The 12,974-nt window shown below is 35.5% G+C and overlaps 1 protein-coding gene across 5 annotated transcripts in view; it reads left to right on the plus strand.

The window, feature by feature from the left end:
• PLCE1 (phospholipase C epsilon 1) overlaps positions 1 to 12,960 on the plus strand; it is a 159,672-nt gene extending 146,712 nt beyond the window's left edge. For 4 of the 5 annotated variants that reach the window (XM_082764218.1, XM_082764221.1, XM_082764220.1 and 1 more), the window contains 8 exons: positions 649 to 910; positions 1,650 to 1,762; positions 2,563 to 2,691; positions 3,434 to 3,643; positions 5,385 to 5,546; positions 5,713 to 5,931; positions 7,062 to 7,278; positions 8,207 to 12,960. In XM_082764218.1, coding sequence (XP_082620344.1) covers positions 649 to 910; positions 1,650 to 1,762; positions 2,563 to 2,691; positions 3,434 to 3,643; positions 5,385 to 5,546; positions 5,713 to 5,931; positions 7,062 to 7,244 — 1,278 coding nt within the window. In that variant the 3' untranslated portion in view covers positions 7,245 to 7,278; positions 8,207 to 12,960. The remainder of the gene's footprint in view (positions 1 to 648; positions 911 to 1,649; positions 1,763 to 2,562; positions 2,692 to 3,433; positions 3,644 to 5,384; positions 5,547 to 5,712; positions 5,932 to 7,061; positions 7,279 to 8,206) is intronic. The other variant, XM_082764222.1, reaches the window with a different exon arrangement.
• Positions 12,961 to 12,974: the final 14 nt, after the last annotated feature.

The raw sequence follows: 12,974 nt of genomic DNA on the forward strand, positions 1-12,974 counted from the left end.
GGGACTACGCAACTGTGTAAAAGTACACTTGTGCCTGGATGTTTCACATTTGTGAACACTTGAGAAGCGGCACAAAAAGTCACTGTGAAAAGCTGTACTGAATATTAAAAAAAAATATTTTCAAAGAAGTTATATAATCCCATATATCATTTACGGATTTATGGCAAAAAGTGCTATTCCAAGAAGCCAGTCCCTTCCAGGAAATATTTCAGAAAATTGAGGTTCATGAGAATCAAAAGTCTTGCAGCCACAGTAATTGCAAACCTGATTCTTCTGCTGTGTATATCAAAGCAAGCCAGAGGTCAGTGCCATTACCCCAGAGTAACTGAGAAGAAAATTTGATCCCTTTTGACTATGTTACTGGGACATTCTTTCTGGATTAACTTTCAAATGCCTTGAATGGTTACACTCATTATATATAGTATATTTTTTTCAGAGGAAAGATACCATAGCAAGGGCATATGAGGTTTAAGCAGTGCTGCTTCTGAAATTACTGCCCTGGAAATTATGAAAGTAGGGGAGCACTGTAATTAAATCAGTGTGGTAGCAAACTACTTAGGGATGTGATAAAAGCAAAGTTTAGCTCAGAACTGTGACAGAAAAGAATGACTCCACTAATTCGTGTCTCTGTGTACTCCTTGGCTTCAGATCGTGTCTGGGCAGAATGTGTGCCCTAGCAACAGCACAGGAAGTCCGTGCATCGAAATCGATATACTCGGGATGCCTCTGGATAGCTGCCATTTCCGGACCAAGCCCATTCATCGCAACACTCTGAACCCAATGTGGAATGAACAGTTTCTTTTCCGGGTTCACTTTGAAGATTTGGTCTTTCTTCGATTTGCAGTTGTTGAAAACAACAGCTCAGCTGTAACGGCTCAAAGAATCATTCCACTGAAAGCTCTAAAAAGAGGTAACACAGTTTGCAGTAACACCTTATACCAAAATGGTCCAGCAGATTCCAGGACTGAATCCTGCCAGAAGGATATTTTTAATCAGCTGGTTGCCGCCTTCTGGAGGATTCAGGGAACAAATATCAGGCAATATACTTCACCCTTGCAGTGTGATGCTGGTCTAATACTCACTAGGAGCTGGAGGACACCCAGTGAATTGTGAGAAGTCCCAGATTTGAGATGGACCGCATGCTGTTGGGGGGCCTGTGCTGATCCCGAGGTGAGGCTGTGTTCAGCTCAAGACTTGGTGCTCCCTTGGGAAGACCAGAGTGTCTACTCCACTACTTCCTTTTGCCCAAGAAATTCCTTTATCTAGTCATCATCAGGGCAGAGGTAAATTGCACTTCTGGCAGCAGTGGCAGTAGGAGAGGTGAAAGAAAGGTGAACAAATTTCCCAGTGAGACTGTGTCCTTGTTTCATTTGTATTCCAATATTTAGCTATTTCATGTATGAATATATTGAATATTACAGCAAGATAAGGATAGACAGCTATATGAACCACTCAGCAGTTCAAAGCGTTTGGGTTATGCTGTTTTGCAGACAAGAGTGGTAAGGCAGTATTTTTTCGGTGCTTTTAATGCTATAGATATAGCAAATTCTAGCTTTAAATACAGCAAATCTGAGTTTTCCAAGACTTCTGTCCTAATATGTGGCAAAGTACTTACAAAAGTGTGGTGTTTTTTTTTTTCTTCTTTTTAGGCTATAGACATGTCCAGCTCCATAACCTGCACAATGAGGCATTAGAAATTTCTAGCTTATTCATAAACAGTCGGAGGATGGAAGAAAGTCCCTCTGGAAATACTGCATCCATGGTAATTATTATTATTATTATTATTTATAAATGCCATGTATTTTTAACTTAATGACTGCTGTGGTCTGAAGACTTCTAGAACCAGACTGTTCAAAGGTATTAGCCCTTAAACGTGCACATTTTTCAGAAGTTCCTCAATGCCTAGTTCTTCTGGGCTTCAGCAGAAGTAAGTTTATCCCACTGAAACTGTGGGAGGGTGAAGCTTTTCCAAGGCTGGCTTACGGTATATTTAGGTACAGCACAAAAACCACACCTGTGCTGGAGAATGAGTGTGGTTGAGCAGTAAGGTTCAGAGGTGATTCCTTTATGCATGGATCATAAGCAATGCATTCTGGACAAATTAAAAAAAATAAGAAAAAGATGCAAACTACCAACTGCTGTTTCCCTTGGCATAATGAGACTAATCTGTTACAGTAAAGGGTGGAATCTGTATTTGCATAAATACATAATTATACGTGTGTGTATACATCTGTATGTTTGTATGTACAAATATGCATATACATATATGTAAATGCTTGTGTATGTATGCAAATACAGATGTTACATATATATATATATATATTTTTTTTTTTTTAAGAAAGCCCTTACTGTTAGCTTACCTGGTGGCATGTTTTGTTTTTATGTTGTCCCCCCTTTTTTTCCTTTAAATTCATTGATCTGTAGCGTAAGAACAACTTATTAACTAGATAGCTTTCCTCTGTTAAATTCCTTACAATTTGTGTACAGTTTCTCTTAATGCAACCTAAAAATCATATGCCTGTGTAAAAACAATCAGTAACCTGTTGAATATTGTCTGAACAGTTGTTTAGCACAGGTGAAAGGAAAGCCTCTGTGCCTTACAAAGTGACAATTCATGGAATTCCAGGCCCAGAGCCTTTCACTGTTTTTAACATAAGTGCGGGGACCACAGCTGCACAGCTTCTTCAGCAGGTAAGCTGCCCACTGAATTGCACATTCTGATTGCAAGAAGCCAGGCTGATTCAATTCTCAACATGCATCTTCCTGCATGTCTCACATGAAGAATTGTTGTAGTTCATTCAGCCCAGTAAGTTGCTTTAGAAATTTATTACTATGGGATTAATTGCATTGCAAACTCAGAATATCTGTGATTTTTTTTCCAAATCTTGGCTTCAGACAATCGGTTTGTGAACTCAGAACATATTCCCTATTAGTATTTTAATGTTTGGGCATCTGAGAAAAATAATCTTTCTGACTGACAGAGTCAGTGGGCTGTCAGAACAAGGGCAAACTTTTCTGTGCATGTCTTTGAACTTGAGCATCTTAGGAATACAGAGTAAAAGTTAGAGGGCTAAGTTCATGAGTAGGAAAACCAGTTAACTCAACAGGGATTGTTATTCCAGCAGTGGGAAAAGACTGTACTGTCCTGGAATTATGAATAAATTGTCTGGCCAGCCAAACAGAACAGAAGTAAGCTTAAATAGTACTGCCTTGTCTGGAAGAGTTGAACTGCTTGGCTAGTCTAAAGAGAACAGTACATTACCCCCGAGTAAAATATCTGAATAATAAATAGCACATCAGAAATCTTGCCTACATTATCAGAATAGTTACCGATTCTTAAAGCTTCTTTATTCATATTCATTTATAAATACTGATTATACAGTGTTTATATTTAGCATTCTAATTGCTGTGTGTTTATTGCGGTCTGTCTTAGCTCTTGGCTACCACAAAAGGCACCGAATCATGTGCTGCAGACTATTTTCTGATGGAAGAGAAAAGTTTTATATCTAAAGAAAAGAGTGAATGCAGAAAACCTCCATTCCAGAGAGTAATTGGTTCTGAAGAAGGGCTAGTGCAGCTTTTGAACAGCTGGTTCCCAGAAGAAGGATACGTTGGAAGAATTATCTTTAAAACCCGAGAGGAAGTAAGTCTGTTTTAGATTAATTGTTATTTACAAGGGTAGCTAAAAATAGCTGTTAGGACCAGGAAACAAAAGCGCATGGTGTTTGTTTCACTACTTGGCAAGTAATGTCAATACTGTGTACACCACTTACAAACAGACATAATGCTGAGGGAGCACAACTGGACTTCATGCACCTGTCAGTAAGTAAGTGTACCTGTGCAGCACTAAGCTCTAATGTCAGCTATATGGTGTTTAATCACTGACTCAAAACTGCATTACCATGAGCTTACTGTTTTGACTGATGATAATTCCAATTTCATGTAAATAAAGATTTTGGCATTATAAAATATAAAGAAGAATATATATATATTTTTTTATATAGAATTATATTTATATATTTATACATATATATATGTGTATATATATATATTATATATATTTAATTATATTTTAAATATATTTTAAAAATAATATTTAAATATAATATATTTAAGTATAATATATAAATATATTTATATTTTTATATTTTGTTATATTAATATTTTATATGAAATATTTTAATATTTATTTATATTTATTAAAATATTTTATTAATATTTTTATATTTAGATATATAATATTTTTAAAATATAATATATTTAAATTATATTATATTTAATATATATTTATATATAGAATATATATTTATATATAGAATATAAAGAAGAATAATAGTAGGATCATAGATAGCAGAACTCCAGACTACACTTACCAATCAGTTTAAGTGTCAGCAACTTTTTTATTCAGAAAAATTAGAAAGGATTTTACTATTAAAGAACTCTGAAAACCTCAATAGATATTAAGTTTTTCAATGATAGTCTAAAATAATGAAATAGGTGATTTCTTTTAATTTGAAGTAGGAAGATGGAGAGATTACTTTAGTTTAAACCATTGGCAAAACATCCACAGCTCACATATATGCTAGTGCCCAGGCTTGTGAGAAACAAAAACTAGGAGACTTAATGTTTGAGTTTTCAGAGGTATTTAATTTGGCCAGCTCTGCATGTCATGTAATTGCTTAGTCTGAACACGACGACTTATGTACACATATGTTTGTATACACAGAGTTTACATACACAAATGACAGAGACAGTATTTACATGAAAAGTCTTCAGGCATCCTTTAGAGTAAAAAAAAATATGCACAGCTATATTATATGATAAATTTTATAAGATAAAGTGTTTTCAACTCTGCTTGTTTTAACAGAACTTTTGCTAAATCTTCATTTTAACAAATTACTATTCTATTACACAAGTCAGTATTTTGTTTTCCCTTGTTGCTAATGTTTAGAACCAAAATTACAAAGAAGGCATTTGTTTGTACAAATAGTAGCTTACTTAATTCAGTTGACTACGACACTTTTTAAGTATATTCACCCATGAATGTGTCACTGCTTGAACTCCAGTCTTTCAGAAAACACAGGTTAAAATCTATGTTAGCATGGATGAAAGTTATGCTGTGGTTTTGGCCTGTGATGCTAGTACCTGAAAGCATTAGCTGTACCTTTCAGCTCTTTTGCAGAGAGCAGTGAACTCATTTTTACATAATGTGGTCCTAAGTACTACTTGCCTACTATGAACAGTACTTCAGACACCGATTTTAGAAACACAGCTATTAATTATGAGCAATATTGATTTTCATGGAATGAAAACTTTTTATGACCACCAGTTATTAATTACACTTTGAAGTACTTGAATTTGGATCTTTTTTTTTTCCCCTTTAGAATTTAAATGAGAGAAATGTCTTTCAAGAAGCAAAGGAAGATGTAACCATCACCTCTGAGGATGACAGTTTCTTTGTTCAGGTACACGATGTCTCCCCAGAGCAACCACGCACTGTCATCAAAGCTCCCCGCTTTAGCACAGCTCAGGATGTCATACAGCAGGTAAACACCACACCACTTTCATTAATGGGTTCTGTAGTGTGTGGGCTGATTTCATGCAAGAGGTGGGTTTTGTTCTCGTCACTAGCTGAGGAATCTGTCTAGTAAACTGCATCTGAAGTAATGACTCCTTTTTCTCTTCCTTCTTTTTCTTTCTGCTTTTAAATAGACTCTTTGTAAAGCAAAATATTCCTACAGCATTCTGAGCAATCCAAATCCAAGCGATTATGTCCTCTTGGAAGAGGTGACAAAAGAGCCAGCAAACAAAAAGTCCTCAACATCTAAACCATCTCAGAGAATTCTCTCTGACCAGGAGTGTGTGTTTCAGGCCCAAAGCAAGTGGAAGGGAGCAGGAAAATTTATCCTTAAACTCAAAGAACAGGTTCAGGTAAAAAATCAAATACTTTGCTGTAGTTTTTATAGATGGTACACAATCAGCTCAATGGGAACATACTTCCATAGGAGGGAGACACTGACTTGTTAAATGAGATTTTAACTTACTTCGTTTCTAGAGGCTTGTTTCCAGACTTTTGTCAGTTCTACAGTTGGCAGGTTTTGGGGTGTCGTTCGTTTTTTTCCCTCAAACTAATTGCATCACCATAAGACATATGGCTGCAAAAAAAAAAAAAAAAAAAAGAGTTCAGAGGTGCTGCTTTAAAAAACTCTAACAATTGTTTTAAGTCTGAATATAGTATGTTGTGGTTTTTTGTTTTTTTTTTTTTAACAAAGCAGAGCCTCTTGCTGCTATGCTTTCAGGGCCATACTGCCACCTCTTGTATGACTGGCTAGTATGAGGGACTCAGTATCCCAACCTCACATTTGTATCAGTATTTATTCAATTAGGATTTATATCAAGAGGTACACAAAATCTTGCAGGAGATGCCTAAAATCTTTACAGGACTGGAATGAGGCTGGGTGGAGGCAGCAGAGCGAATAATAGACTGCAGCAAAAAAGCAGATTCCTGTTTTCTCCCTGCCTCCTTCATTCTTTGCTAAACTGTATCAGTTACACCCAGCAACATGATTCTTTTTTTTTTTTTCTTTCCCACCACAGTAAGACAGACAGAACTATCAGAAGGCACAGAACTTAAAAGCTACTAAAATGCAGTCCCCTTTTTTCCTGCCCAATGGAAAAGTTGTCCTGTTGCTTTACCTTGGGCTTTGGAAAATGGAAGGACTGATAATGGGAGAAGGAACTGCAGTCTCCTTCCCAGCATATGCCACCTGTCCATGGAAATTGCTGCTTTAAAGTAAATGTGTCATAAGCATAGGTTTTATACAAGTTTATACCAAATTTGCAACATATTCTTAGTCTTTGACAATACATAATTTTCAATTAATCTAGTCAGAACAATCAGAACAATGTCATTGGCACAGCCTCACTGAATTTCAAAAGGGATGCCAGCTTAGAAAAATGTTGTAAGTTTTCGTGTTAAATTCTGTTTTTCATAGCTAACAGCCTACTAAACTATTTCTGTCATCTGTTTGCTTTTTTTTTTTTTTTTTTTTTTTTAACAGGCAGCACGAGATGACAAAAGAAAAGGCATTTCCTTTACCAGTGAACTCAAGAAGTTAACCAAGTCAAGCAAGCAGTATCGGGGATTTATATCACCACCTCTGCAAGTCCTGCCAGACAGTCCCCAGAATAAGGACGAACGGTCTGCATGCAGTTTGACCTTCAGTGACGTTATGGAACAGTAACCACCAGTGCCTACAGCATGGTCTGTCTGTTCAGGTATGAGATATAATTGCTCAGAGTTAGAATCAATTTAGTACATAAATTACAGAATATTTTTTTCAAAGTTGCACTTGGTTAAACCACAGAAAGGCACAAGGGAGACTGACAGAACCCTAAAAACCTTACTCATTGGTGTGCACAGGCACAAAAATCTCCAGTTATTTACTAGGGCATTAGATACAGTGAATCAGAATGGTGTGAAGACTGGAGTTTCACTCACCTTCTTTGCCCATTTATAAAACAAAACTAGAATGTTGCATATTGATTGATTTTACAGTATGTATTTTAATCAACTACCTGTGCTTAATTATCACTGTCCTGTTATTCTTTTGCTGCTGGCCAAAGTAAACAAAAGTATCCAGTAGAGGTTTGGTTGTTACTTGTTACATTACATGCATATAATAAAATCTGTCAGATTCATGATCTCCTTTTTAGCTAAAACAGGTTTATAGTGGTAATGTCACTCTGTCTGCAAAATTTTTGCCAGAAATGTTTGAACATTTTTACTGTCCTTTCTGTAGCTCTTCAATTTCTTCTTACTTGATTTAAATAACCATTGAAAGGCACAACATAACATAAGACTGTACCGTTTATATAAAGGCAGTACATCTAACTTGCCCACTCATTTACACTAACCAGATATTTGGATAGTGCTACTACAGCATTGAGCTATCACCAGAGAAGCTACAGCTCATTGTAAATGAAGAATAAATCTGTTCAGTGTCGATAATCAAACCCATCTCACATAAAGTAAATTTAAGGAGATTGTATTTCTTTTTCACTTGCTTACACTTAGCTATTGAAACATTTTTTGACATGGACTGTCATGCTATTGCTAAATCATCATACTAACAAAATTCAAATAATATGTTCATTTGCAAAATACTTCAGCTATGAATGGACACGTTTGCTGTCTTCTTTCTAGGTGACTAAGGAGACCCTAAATCATCACAACAAACTGAATTCAAGAAAAGCAAAGTAGATTGTGGATAAATCGCAATCACATTCCCTCTTCTTCAGCATTTGTTCTTTCATTTTTCTGAAAACTGGAATTTACAACAACACTGAATCCTTCTGCAGTGCCCTTGACGGAATCTGCTGTGGTCTGAACAGGTCAGCAATTGTTTGGCCTGTGCTTTAGATGCTTAATCCAGGCAGTGCTGCTGGATTAACATCCAGAATTTGGGAATGCTAAATGAGATGCTAGATTGGAAAGCTGCCTGTCAGCTATGGGAAGATTCCCCTCTTCCCCTGTATCTTCACATCTGCAGATTCTTTATCACATCTGCAGATTCTTTATAGACAGAGAACTTTTCTTGGACTGTATGTTGTAAACTAACATGTCATTACCCTCTCCCCCCACTTTTAAACAAAATATTATTTTAGTTAGTTGCCTTCAGGGAAACTGAAGGCAGAGAACCAGAGTGTTCTTTTGTGTGTATTATATTAAAATAATGCACTTTTACATAAAGATTCCTGTTAAACACTGTGTTTAGTGATTGTAAAGAGATTTAAATATGCTGTAACTTCCTTGGCTTATCAGTTTAACTTTGGTGAATATACACAAAATGCTAAAGTTATTTATGGTTTATCTACAAAGTAATGTACAGTAGCTAAATGCACCTACCTGGTAGTGATACTTTGACAAGGAACAATGTTTTCTTCTTATAAATTCTAGTTTTCCAGGCTTGTGTTTAAAGAAAGAATATTTATTATCATGTTCCAAAGTATGTGTCATTGTGTAATATATTTATCATATACTACCTTTTTAGAAACTGCAGAATTTCACCTCTCTCTGTCTTTAGAGGAAAAAAATGTTTGAACTGTCATGCTTGTTTCTTTTCAGCACAAGAATTTTAATACCCCAAACTGACCAAACTCAAACAATATACTGAAAAATGTAATTAACACTTCAAAATTATGAATTCAAAATACATTTTTCCGTACAGTCAGGAAATGTCTAGTTGTTTTTTACTTGCCTGTTAAATCCAGAGAGTATAGCCTCTTTCACTGTAACTCCTGCCATTTTTGTTTACATAGAACCACTGCTATAAAGTTTAATGTTTGCTGAAATCAAGTTTTGATATTTAAGTTAGTTATGGTTGTCATTTTTTTTTTCTCCATGGGAGTTATTAATGTGCCTAATTAGTTAAAATAATCCATGCTAAATTAAAGGGGCACAAATGTAACAACTGCTGAAATCACCCATCTCTTTGATTTCCCATATGAAGTTTATCTGTGTTGAATAAATTGCTCTGCACGTTTTGTCTCCCTACAGCAACCCCTGAACCACGTTGAGTTACTTGGTGTGACTAAATTAACAAAGCCATGCATAGAGAGACTAGTTCATGCAATCAGAGCTTGCACACCAACTTTAGCACTCAAGCACAAAAAAAAATGCTGCTCCTCAGGGAGAAGCTGCATCAGGCAAAGGATAAAACTACAGTACAACTAAAATAATGTTCACTTTTGACAGTACAAGGATGGAAGGGAAAGAAGTTACAGATAGTATACCTGAGACAACAATCTCCACCCCCCATAATTAGAAAACAAACCAAAAGAAAGCGAAGTCATTAACTGACTATCAAACGAGCAGGCAGAACCTACATTCTCTCATCAGATTCTTTTGAGTCTGACTATACGCAACAGAGAATTCCTGCAAATTAGCCATTACCAAAGCAACAAGTGCCCCCTGGAGGTCATTCCCAACTTTCAAGAAAAACAGCCACAGACTTGGTCAAATTTCCCTGTAGCACATCCTCCCAGAGGCCACACACTTCCTACTGCTCATGCTCAGTACTGATGTAGCCAACCAGCAAATTGCATTTCAGCAATCGTTATCCAATTCAAAAACCCAAACAGCTCCTGGCTCAGCCTCTCCACTCAGGTATTGTCCATTTTAACAACAGAAACAGCCCCAGAAGAGTAAGTTGTACTCTCCCCCTGCCCACTCCCCTGGTACACACATGATGAAAGAATGATACTGCGTAAAAATATGTTAGAAGTTAGGTACAAATTATCCCTAGTTTTATAAGCCTAGTTTGCTTTGAAATACTCTGAAATGACTGGGAAATAACCTACTGCACAACTCAACCAGTGCAACAGGTTTTTTTTAATGTTAATTTCATTCTATTATTTTGACACAGTAGCAGTAATGCACCACTTTTTTTTTCTATTATTTTAGAAATAATACTTTCCTATAGAGTTTGTCCTTACCTGATTGGCGTTTTTTGTTCTTTTTTTTTTTTTTTTTTTTTTTTAAATATTCCGCAACATTGAAAATAAAATTCTTACCGTCACTTTTACTTTCACAGTACTTTGGAATACATGCTTGCTCCAACATTGGAAGTTGTTACAGCCACGTCATCAGCCACTATTGCTTTTCTGTCACATAGATTTAAAAACAAACAAACAAACAAACAAAAACAACACTTAGGAAATTAAGGGGTAACAGTAGCCATGTCACAATTGTAAACACTAGCCTAAAGTCTAGTGGCAATTTAAAAACAGCACTTTTATATACCATGTCTGCTAATACAGTAATTCTCTAGTTGTGGGAGAATTTTATTAATGTAAGTTACTCATCAGTCGAGGTCTAAAGCTGCTTTTGCTGCTGTTTGTCACAGTGAAACAGAATAAAATATTTGGCTTTCTATTATGAAAAGTCTTAACCAGCATATAGGCATCTATAACTTTGTAAGGCTAACTAAACTGTTCCAGTATATTACATGTATTTTCCAGTGAAAAATAATGTATACATATCACAATCTCAAGTTACAGAAAGCTTGGTAAGCACAAGAGTGAATTGTGTGTTAGTTGTTGTTTTTGTTGTTTTCTTGTTTTGTTTTTTTTTTGCTGTTGAAATGTGGTTCATTTTTGGTGCAGTTGGAAATGAAGAGTATCCTTCCATTTGTGCTGGTTCCAAATATCCTACTAATGAAAAATGTTGAAATGAAAACTTGAAGCATTAAATAGGTTTGCGTTTTTGTTAACTTTTAAGAAAGTCCAGTTAAATAGATTTAATATGCTGAGTTATTAATTCTAACAGGAAACTTTATTCTACTTAGTCACAGATGAGTTTCTTCCTACAGGAATATTTGTCCACACATTCCTCTGACAAGGCTGACAAAATAACTTTGTCCCTTTCTGTGCTTTTGGCTGGATGTGGACATCAATTAGGAAAATACATTTATTTTCACATTACAAACTATATACAGGAAGCAGCTTCCAGGATTAAGTCTGAAAGCAAGGAATGTAAATAATCAACACCTTCCAGACAGAAGCAGCCTCTGAGTGGTAGCAGGACCAACAGTGAACAGTTTACAGGTGGAAATCTCACTCTGTTGCATTTTGGCCATACAGAAGTATTTTCTTTGATACTATTTTAAAACCACTGTTACTTTTCTACCAGCGTCTTTTACTTTCCTTGCTAATCAGTGCTGCCTGCAGTGCTATGACTAGATAGGACAGAAGTCCAGGACCCTGACCTCACTGCAATACTACTCAATTTTCAGGAACCAGGGCATTCCAGGAGGTCTGAAGGGCTTCCTATTTGTATGTTCAAGTTTAACAGTTAGAAGAATCCGAAATGCTATTTTAATTTTCAAAACCTAGTCATATTTTTATTTTTTATTGATGCTATTGAATATTACTAGATTAAAGATCTCAATGGGCATCTTTTCAAAGCGGTCTGCTTCTGCAAATCACATGCTTTCAAGAATAAAGACTTACTTTAACATGGACATGCCTAAATATGTCAAGAACACATTCTCTTAAATTAATGGTTTGTCTTTAAAAAAGAACTTGCTGGTAGGTTTACATTTCAGTGAAATGTTGAATTTGCAGCTTCTGAAACTGAACTGCCCATTCTGCTCTAGCTCTTTGAATGCTACTAAGCTTCAGGTAACATTTGTTTTTTAATCACTGGCTGTTACTACTCCACTATAAAACTCAGTTTACTTTTAGGGTAGCCAGCTAAATGTAACAATGGTGGAGTGTTTTTTTTCCTGTCTGTGATAAATATTTTGTAACTACAATATACATTTGTCAGAGTTAGCAAATTAAACACAGAAATAAATAGCAGTGAATAGATTTTGCTTTGATACTCATATAGAATATTTCAGAATCATTTACTAATTGGTTGTACACTCATCTTCCTCTAAGAGCCTATCAAAGTATTCTAACAATGCAGCATCACTATGTGCCAGTCTTTAGATTGCCTGGAAACTATGTAAAATTAACAGTTTTAAAAGTGACTTTCCACCTATTTTCTCTCTGCTTACTTGAAGAATAAACTTGTATTTGTATATGTTGCAAAAAAATAATAATGTTTTAAGATGTTGACTCTTTACTTTTGCCTTCCTGAACTGACAAAGTATTGGCTAATGGTGCCCCTAGAATTTTTCAGAATGTATGTCACATCCGTATTTGCAATCACTTAACAGCTATTTAGAACTACACAAAAACTACGGAAATGGCAACCTGAACAGACAGAAATGTGTATTACCATCAGTATTATGTCTTGTAATCCCCGTAGTAAAATACGTATTTTCTAACCCATTAATGGATAGATGACCATTGAAAAAATGTTTGCAATTTACGTTTAACCACTTGGAATTTGGTCCACAATTCTGATTAACACTAAAAATACATATAATATCAAAATGAATAAAATATAATAAAAGAAGCTGAGA

The sequence above is a fragment of the Aythya marila genome (assembly GCF_965140915.1).
Source record: "Aythya marila genome assembly, chromosome: 7".
Lineage (NCBI taxonomy): Eukaryota > Metazoa > Chordata > Aves > Anseriformes > Anatidae > Aythya > Aythya marila.